Raw genomic sequence first — 10,143 nt, 5'->3', positions numbered from 1 at the left:
ATATCAGTACATATTAATTACCTAATTTGCATAATAAATTAATTTTAATTATAATAAAATTAGCTTTTGATATTTCAAGTAGTAAGCATTACATTTCAATGAAACATGGTACATAGATACTCAAGGACTATCAGAGATCAATTGTTTTGGGATAAATATTGTGCATATTAATCACCTAATTTGCATAAGTAGTTAATTTTCACATTCACTGCCTTACATGTACTAGTAAGTGCTATTGAGTACCAACTTTAGTTCTTCCTTCTGGACTCTGTGTCATCAAAAAACTCGTACCAAAGCAGCTTAGTACACATTTAAGCAGACTGATCTCTCAGGTTGAACCGAAAGGAACTAAATTAAGTGATCTCGTATTTTATTATAGTGCTATACTTTTAGGGAAAAAAATGAATTTAGGCAAACAGATAAAAATGGTTGTAATAAACTGAATGCATTAAATGGAAACAAAGCTAATATTAAAAATTTAACAATAGAATCGTAATGTTACTTTCACAAATTAGTGAAATCAAAACCAAGTATATATATACTTGCAATGTCAAATCTGCTCAAAATTACACCCAGTCAATATTTCACGGTCACGTGAGTTTACTACATCACCTACCAGAAAGTCTGTGGAAATAATAAATTCCATTTCTTACTCATTAGGCTTAATTACAGATTACAGCCCCGAACAGGAACTATTAGGGAAAATAGGGTAGCATTCCCTATAGAAAAAAAAGCCTCTCCTGAGGGGTCACCCTCAGGGCAATCCGCGCGCGAGACCTGGTGCAGATCAGTTTTTCAGCTCCGCTGCTACGCATGACAGGTTACAGTCAGATAGTCTAGTTCCTCAGAAAAGAGTCAAATAGTCACTTCTGGTTTAATTTCAATCCAATATACGGCTGCCAAACCAGTGAACCAATTAATATTTCAAAAGTCAGGTGCACTAGTAATAGCTCCTATTAGCATAAAAAGTTTAGATTCCATGAAAACAATGTAAATAATACAGATTCAAACTTTTGTTCCATAATTTTTATGCTTGTACTTATGCTTATGTTCTATTTTGGTCTCATCTCCATGGGAACCATGTTTATTTTTAGCCTTCTTTGTTCTTTTCCTGGACTGACATCTTTTGCTAGCTATTTGCATAAACATGAGAAGTGCTGCGCCCATCAATGTACATCCAGCAAGTACAAATGAAAGGTTGTAGTTAGACGTGGAGTCGTATATGAAACCTGTAAAACAAATGGTCATGTATTGTAATTTTTTGCAACAAAAACAATACGGTCACATTTAAAACATGCGGACATTTTCCTTATTTGGAAAATGTGCTTGGATATTTACATCACATTCAAATACTTGTCTTTGCTTACATAGGATGCATCAATAATTTTTATTCTGATGGAAATAGTCATGTTACAGAGTGCTAACATAGATTTAAATCACTCACTAAATTATAACCACAATCAAGAAACTCTATCACCATAAAGTATGAACTCAGGCGGTACAGAATTGCATTAACCTCAAATGTGATATAGTTATGTCACTGAATGTCAATGTAGGCTTGAATCACTCACTAACCAACCCACAAAAATGGAAATAGGGTAAAAGCCATTCACCCATGCAGTTTTCATTATTAATGATGTCGCCTTTTATATATTCTTGATGAGTCAACAAGTTCCAAATAAGACTCCAATGAAATAAATACTGTGTATTAAGACATGCACAATGGAAATACAATATCCGACGACATACATAAAAAATTAGGTGGCGCATTACAATTATCTAAAAATAACTACTGTAGTAGCATTTAAATACTGTCAATAGTTTTAAAACATACATATGACTTAAATATGTCATCAGAAATGTAATCGCATAAAGCCAGCACCCTTGGAAAGACGGAAAACAAAACTTCCTGATACCTAAATTTGATCTTGGTTTCAAAAACAGCGCCCTCAACTGTCTAACTGGTGCATAAAATGTAATTGAATCATTTGTTTTCATTTTGAGAGCATTCCCAATCCATGAAATAAGAAGTAAACCTGTTTGAATACAAAATGTAGTTACAGTTTTTACCTGCTAGCGGAGGTCCAATTCCATTGCCCAAACCATTTCCAACTAAATACCATCCAAATGCACTAGATAGATCATGGGTCCCAACAGTTTCCTTTATGCAGACTGCTCCATGCAGAGGTAGACCAATACCATTGCAAACACCGTATAATGCTGCGATCAGTGCATACACGAAATAGTTGCTATTGGCAATGACTATAAATATAACAGACACGCCGGCAGTGAACCACGCACATGCCGCAATGAACATTGGAGTAAAGTGACGCAAGTCAACAAAGCGGCCATGTGTAATCCTCACAACAATTGTACTAAGTCCCATAATAGTCAAAAGAAAAGCTGCTTGTAGTTTATCAATACCGACGGATACCACTTTAGAGACGTAATGGACCATGGAAATGAGATCCCCAACCCCGATTAGAAAAGCTGTGAAGCACAGAGTTCTGAACCAAGAATTTTTAAATAAGTGCAATCCAAGCAGTTCGCTGATTATCGTTGTCACGTATTTTATATCTCTCGTTACCATGTGGTATTCGGAGGACTGAGGTTCATCTCTGCATTGTTTGTAGTCTGATTCCATCCCTTCTGCTGGCAGTCTGCCATTCTCACATAACTCCACAAGTTGATACTTTGTAACATTTCCTGATTTCACGTTTTTTGGTTCAGGATCATATTTCGGTGGCGGCCTCATTAACATTCCGCATACACAGATATTCATATTAATTCCCGCCATTACAAGCATTGCCCCTCTCCATCCATACGTATCTATTAATATCTGATATAGAGGTGGAAGCGTCATTATACCCACACCCACACCGGCGTAGACGATGCCGTTGGTCAATGCATGTTGTTTGTGGAAGTACTGTCCCACTATCACAATACTTGGTCCATATGCAAACCCAAATCCAATGCCTGTAGTTGAAAAAGATAGCACGTTTTTATAGCTTTTATGAAATGAAAAAATATAGAATATAGTTGATTCATTTAAATATAACAACACATTTAAATATAATAACATATATTATTAAGTTATCATGAGAATAGCGCAAAGTTTGTGTGAAGGTAGTATAGTGATTGTGTTGACTGGCACATAGCAGAGGTTGATGCAATCCAGTACTGCCTTTGTGCATGCTTTGCGGTATCCTTATAATAACCACATTATTATAAATTTTTTCTCTGTAGTAAGGCAAATATAAAAAAAATTGCAGGTTTCAACAATTTATCAACAGAAGGTGCTGTGCAGAGGCCTAATAAGTAAAAAGAATTGGCCCACACTGACTAGGAACACAACTTTTTTTTGGCATAATAATTGAATGAAAGAAGCAACAACAACTAGTGTTTTGTGATGTGCAAACATTTATGCTTATTCCTGTCATACATTGTAGCACTTCTGCACAAAGGCTGTACGGCTAGCAGAGGGTTTCTTATTATTATACATAATTTTTCTGCTTGTAGTAATAATTTATTGAAAGATAACAGCAACCAAAGATGTCTTTACACTGTGAAATGTTTGCTTTCACTGACAGGATTCTATTCCCATCATGCACTATATCGTCTTTGCATCCAATATAAACAAAAGTAAGTGTTCAAATCTAAGGTCAATTATCTTGAATGAATCAATGTAATTTACACCAAATATGGCAAAAATTTGATCGTTCAAATGAAACAAAGGCAGATATTGCTTTTTTCAAAACATTAATTTCAAATATTTTCAGTGCTATTTTGCGATTAGTAAATTGTAGAAAACAGTGCATGTTTTCATAAGCATGTATTCAAATGTTAGCACAAAAGGCATTTTATATGAGTACATATAACGAAATCAAAAATACAGCTCATAGTCTTTCAAGTCTTACCTACTATAATGCTGTAACTAACGAGTAACACATTAATACTGTTGGCAAATGAACTCAATATTAGACCACCACTGGATAACACACCACCAATAATAACCAATGGTCTGGTGCCAAATTTATTATTCAAGCTGCTGATCAAAGGAGCTAAAAAATAAAATATTTATTTCTCAAGCAAACTGTGTGCAGCCCCTCACAAAGTGATGCAGCGCCCCCAATCAACCTTTGCGAAAAATCTTTTTTTTTACATTAATTTTTTCATTAAGATATTCAGCTTCATTGTAATTTATTCTCATAATTTATTCTATTATGTTGATTTAATTCACTAATTTGGTAGTATAGCAGTATTGATTCTGAGATTTTGCACAAGTTGTGAAACCATTTAATTTTGTTGTTTGCCGATGTTGTTTGTTCCTCTTTATATTAACTTTTGTAAAACAATGAATTCTAATTTGTTTTTAACTCACTGATTTGAAAGTAGAACTTATAGTAAGTTTTATTAAATGGGAATATATTCCACGTCCCAGCATTATAGAATGTAGAAGTAAACTTTTGCAGTAAAAGTAAAAAAAAATTAAAAGCAGGGCTATTTACTCAGAACCATATAGTAAATAATATGATCACGTTACAAATTCAACTGAATTACCCAAACTAGTACTAGAAATATTGAAAATATGGACTAGTTTTATTAATATCCCCTCTAAATATGGCATTCTGTTCTTTCGAAACCAGTTGGTTGTCAAATACTTCTCACAAGTAAAACCCTTGATTATTCTGAAATATTTGTTTTTTTTATCATTACATTTGAAAATGGGATATTAAAATTTTAATTTCAAATGTGTGCTCAAGTCAACAACGAAAGTAAAAAAAATGCATGTGGCCAATTGTTTTTGAGTATTTTTTAAACACCCCATCCACCCACCCCTAATAAAGAAGATTTCCAGATGCACACTTTTTGGGTAGGCAGGTAAAAAAAAGAAGAGAAATTGTCAGACTGCCAGTTTGATTCTTGCAACAGACTTGAATAGTTTTGCAGGTTTTTTTCTAGAAAAAAACTGCAAGAGGGAGCACTGCAATTCAGCGGCACCACTAAGTGCAGGAGATAGGGTTCTCCCTACCAGGGTATGGAGTTTTTGATAATTCTAAGTTAAAATCGAGCATTCTATGGCTTCCTTGGGGCCAAAAATACTATCAGACAGGTCACAGTTGAAGACTGTGGCCACATGTGATCCCTGGTCAATCAGAATTTTATGGTTGCCAGAGGATCTGCTCCCCAGGGTAAGTGGGCGCATGGCCATGCCATGAGCATGCTGTGCCCCTATTCCCTTGTTTAAAAAAAATCCCTGTGTGTAGAACGACATTCAATGCACAATTTGTCTTTCAGTATTAAGCCAGATTCAAACAGAAACTTGCTTCATGAATCTTTCAAGAAAAAATCCAAGAGCAGCGAGGGATTTAAATTTATTCACAGAGAAAAGACTAGAATTTATCAAAATGAGAATATTATTCTCAAAATCTTGTTGTACTAGTATGTATAAACTCAGATCTTGCAACTGTGCCACCAATGAGCAAAATGTTCAGAACATGTGGCAAACCTGTGGAGTCAGCAAATTGTTAGGCATGGCATTATGTTGTTTTTTTGACTGTCCTACCAACCTACTTTCTGTTGAGCTGTGACATAAAGAAACTGTATATTAACTGTATAATAGTTTGACAAATGGAAATCTCAATAAAACAATAAAAAACATACTATAAGAGGCATTGTATACAAATTAGTTTTTATGACATCTCTACAAGTAAATGGGAAGACAAATAAAAGCCAAGTACCTTGTACTTGGGTTTTAGCATTTTTACTAGGACATGGGGGTGATGGGTTATTTGGTATTAGTGCAACACCAAGTTTTTTGTAAAATAGAACCTATTAATATAAGACTCGACCTATGATCATAGAATGTTGATTTACTGAAAAATCATATGAAATTTACATAATAATATCAAAAGGCTTTCTGTTTCCATATGTGATAACACATATGAGCTTATAATAATACAAAAATACTGATAAATTATGAATCCACTATGTACATTGATATAACAGTTATATTACTAGTGGATCTTTTATTTTTAAATATATTTTTTTTTTACCTGGGCATGACATCATTCCAGCTTGTAAAGATTGAATTATGGCTGTCTTTCCTGCACCTTCACCAAAATACTCCATGAATTCCACCAGAAACACGCCCATGCCGATTTCACATCCTATTATAAGCACCTGGATGAAATGACTCGCTAAAACCACCATCCAACCATACCATCCCCCGTCTTCTTTACTGATCAACTTCATAATGTGTCTTGATGACTGGAGGCAAAAAGATGGCTTGTTTCCACCACGCTTGTCCTGAATTATTGAAACACAAATCTTGATAATGTGTAAAAACAATAAAACCTAACCAGATTGAACTACATTATAAGAGGTGATCAATATACATTAACCTTTTTACCACCAGACTATCTCGCATAATTTTTCTGCACTTTTTTATCGTATAATGTTCAATATTTCTAGGAATTAGAGCCAATTGACAATATTTGATTCAATTTTCAGTTTTTACTCACAAATTTTGGCTATTTTTGTTCGAATATTCTGAAGGAAAGTGAAGATTATAAACGGGACTATTTTGTAACCTTGAGCTGAAAAGAAGGAACTGGTGGTAAACAGGTATCTTTTTAACATCTGCTGTACCTCCCATCCCATTTAGAATCACGATAAGGCTGGCAAAATTAGTAAAAAAAAGTTGCACTTCATGAAAATTACAAAAACTTACTATCCAGCAGTCAGTCAAAATGATGATAAAAACAAATAAAGTACAAAATATCCACCACCTTCAACTATTCCTCCTCGCCGATCAACAATATTATCACAGACAAGTTATACATTCAGTAATTCTTCATTTCGTTGTGGCAGGTCTACGCATCTATTTACCCAGCTGGTAGGCGACTGATTACAGCAGAGTAAATCATCACAACAACCTGTTTTGTTTTTTCTTTTCCCCCTATGTCATGTGACTTAATTATTGAAGTGACCTAGTATTACGTACCCCAATTATAATGTACTGGTAATAGACTTACTTTGTTTAATCCCGGTCTCTCTCTATTACTCGTAGGTGGTTATAACCACAGTACCGTAGACGTGCGTTTTGTCCTTTGTTAATGACTTGGTGTATCTGATACCTGGATGACATACATGACCCGCTCTTGACACCTTGACCACTTTAAAAGTGCTGATATTGGGCTTAATTATTCACTTGGTTTATATTATCGTACATGTATATATAAAGTTTAATAACCTCAGAGTATTGTTCTTTTCACAAACCAGTGAATTTAAAACCTACTAAATATCAAATCTGCTGAAATTAAACCTTATAAATATTTCAACTTTAACACTGTGTATATTCAGTGAGCTTCATAAGGCACCTCCTACTAATATGTACCTAATAGCAAAACCTGTCTAAACTGAACAGCAATCTGGACTAAGGTGTTCAGTTTATGGAGGTTTTACAGCAGTTAATATACCTGCATATTCTTGGTACCAAATTTATTTCTTTAGTCTTTTAAGGATGAAAACCTCTATGAACCAAATAACATTCATCAAAAATGTGGCATTTACAATTTGCATATCAATCAAAGTATAAACGCTTATAATTTGCATAAAAACAAAGTACACATTAATTCAAGTCATACACCGACAATTACAGTCTTATGCAAATTGCATTTGTATAATGCAACGTTTCAATATAAAATTAATACATGTAGGATTCACATTGTATTCGTATTCTGCATCCGATATATCACTGAGTAGTTGGTTCTGTCTGGCAACCTATCAGATGCAGTAGATACAACAGTTACAACAAATTTGTCCATGGATTTTTTCAGTTCAATGCTTTGTTCTAGATTTGAATATTGATGTTTATACACTGACTGGAGTAATCTTTCAATTTTATTATTTTTTTGTAGTATAAGTTGTTAATTGCATCTCGCTGTCGTGTGTTGTGTTGTAATTACATCTCGTTGTCGTGTGTTGTAAACACACTCCAAGTCCTGCAGTTAACTATGCTATTATAGCTACAAAAGCTGACTTGTCTAGAGTTAAGGAAATAGCTACAAGTTGTTAAACACTAAAGCTACATTATATCATTATATATATATATAATATGATCTAATACACTCTTCCCCTCATTCAAATGATGCATTGTAGCATGCCAATTAGTGAGTAATAAAACTAAACTTGTGGTGTCATTAATAGTAGCACAGAACTTCCAGCCATGTGTGTCATTATCAGTAGTACATGTATTACGAGTATACAATTTTGTAAACCATCAATTGACATACTGTAAAAGGGTTAATTATTCACTGGGTTTTAATTTAGCGTATTTTCCAGTCAGCGAAACAAGATAAATATATAAAATTGAGCATAGAGTATATTATCTAAATGATGAAACCATGAATTCAAAACCCAATGAATATGCCTGAAATGCTAAATCAGCGAAATTTAAACCAAGTGCAAATGAGTCATTTTACAGTGGTTGAATAATGTAATGTGCATACTTTTTATATGTGTTTATGGGACCCATATTGAACATACATCAATCCCTACAGATTCAAGGAACATATTTCTTTACTTATTGAAAAAATCATATTTCACAGGCTAGATGACTGTATTTGGTATGTGTGTATGTGATGAAAAGCAAGGCTGTGACAGTTTAACTATGTTTTGAGTGTACTCTATACTCCCTTTGAGAATGACTGCACATCCTCGTATCACTGATAACAGAATACCATACTAGATAACCTGGTAACCATTATCTCCTGCATATTTGCCTATCTCTTCAGATGGCATGTGTGTATCTGTACCAGTGCTGTCATTCACCGTGCAATATGTTATATATTACCTCATTTCTTGCATCAATGTCTGTAAACAATTGCAGATTTATTGTCTGTAAACAAGTGACTAACGTATGTTATGGATATTATTGTGAGATGGGTCTTTTTTGTTAAGAACATGGTCATTCTGTTCTTATCAGGTGATTGTATGTTTTGAAGGTATTCAGATAAACTGAAAGCCATTCAACTTGCAACAAGCGATATGCCAGCCACAATATCTTTATGCTAATGACTGTTACAGTTGTGTCAGTTTGTTTTGACATGTCATGCAGTAAAGGCATACATTTGTTCTCAGGTGCACTAAACTGTATAAACAAAACAGTAAATGCAAAGAGAAATCTGTATTTTGTTTATATTGACAAGGCAGCTACTTGGATATACATTGACATACGGTGAATGAACTATGTTCAGTGTATGCTTGATGTCTTTCACCAGTAATTAACTAGTAAATAAAAGTGAAAAAATTATCGTAGCTTTGTTATTCAATAATGTCAAACAAACAATGATACTTGAAAAACTTGAAAAAGTTTCAAAAGGATTACATGTTGAAGCATTATTCCACAAAAATATATATGCCTAGTATTGGTCAGAATTTCCTAATAATTCTTGACAATATAAGTACCTGTTTTATTACAACATACGATTTTATTCACCATATGTATTCTCTTGAGATATTGTGAGGGCTTTTTGCAATAGAAACTGATGGCTCAAAAGTCATCATTTTCATGCACATTCACCCATGTTTTGTGCAAAATGGAATTTAGTGACCATAATTTTATATTTGGGTTTTAAAACTCAAATAAATCTGAACATTTGTTTTAATAGTAGCTGACAGTCAAACACTGCTGGGCTTGACCTTGATAGTTCTGGTTCCATTACAAGCATTAAGCATTGCAACAACCACCAAAAAAAAAGGTAAAAGACTGATAAATCTGTGTGTTTTGTTTACAAACCCGTGTTTTACTGGCCAGAATTTTATTACATACATGTAGTTTCTACAAATTAAAACGATATTTAATCTTTGTATTCCTTTTTCTTGGTGAAATTGCCCAAAACACCAACATTGTCATCTAGTGCTGTGAGACCCAAGACAGTAGAGGGCGCCCTACTAGAGAATGGCCTTGTATCACAATTCCATCTATAATTGTGTTTTATTCTACACACTGTTCAAATACATATTAATTTTAATTTTAGCATTTACAATCAAACAAAGCTAGTATTTTCAATATATATTTATACCGATATATATAAATTTTATTTAATGTACAAGATTTCAATGGAAGGTCAAAATCTT

At 33.7% G+C, this 10,143-nt stretch overlaps 1 protein-coding gene across 1 annotated transcript; it reads right to left on the bottom strand.

Moving 5' to 3' along the window:
* Positions 1 to 2,163: 2,163 nt before the first annotated feature.
* Positions 2,164 to 6,663, bottom strand: LOC144353315 (monocarboxylate transporter 12-like). The gene is made up of 6 exons (XM_078009898.2): positions 6,652 to 6,663; positions 6,019 to 6,309; positions 5,742 to 5,832; positions 3,918 to 4,061; positions 2,366 to 2,976; positions 2,164 to 2,220 (listed from the first exon to the last, which is right to left on the bottom strand). Exons 1-6 carry the CDS (start codon positions 6,661 to 6,663, stop codon positions 2,164 to 2,166), a joined length of 1,206 nt encoding a protein of 401 aa, XP_077866024.2.
* Positions 6,664 to 10,143: the final 3,480 nt, after the last annotated feature.

The sequence above is a fragment of the Saccoglossus kowalevskii genome, chromosome 11 (genome assembly GCF_978046115.1).
Source record: "Saccoglossus kowalevskii chromosome 11, keSacKowa6.1, whole genome shotgun sequence".
NCBI classification, from domain to species: Eukaryota; Metazoa; Hemichordata; class Enteropneusta; family Harrimaniidae; genus Saccoglossus; species Saccoglossus kowalevskii.
Note: the sequence above shows the minus strand (reverse complement) of the source record. Positions and strands in the feature narration are given on the sequence as shown.

Coding starts and splice junctions, on each gene's coding strand:
- LOC144353315 (XM_078009898.2), bottom strand. Junction 5,833..6,018: donor TAAAAATAAAAGATCCACTA/GTAATATAACTG, acceptor TTATATTAATAG/GTTCTATTTTACAAAAAACT. Junction 4,062..5,741: donor TGCTAAAACCCAAGTACAAG/GTACTTGGCTTT, acceptor TTTATTTTTTAG/CTCCTTTGATCAGCAGCTTG.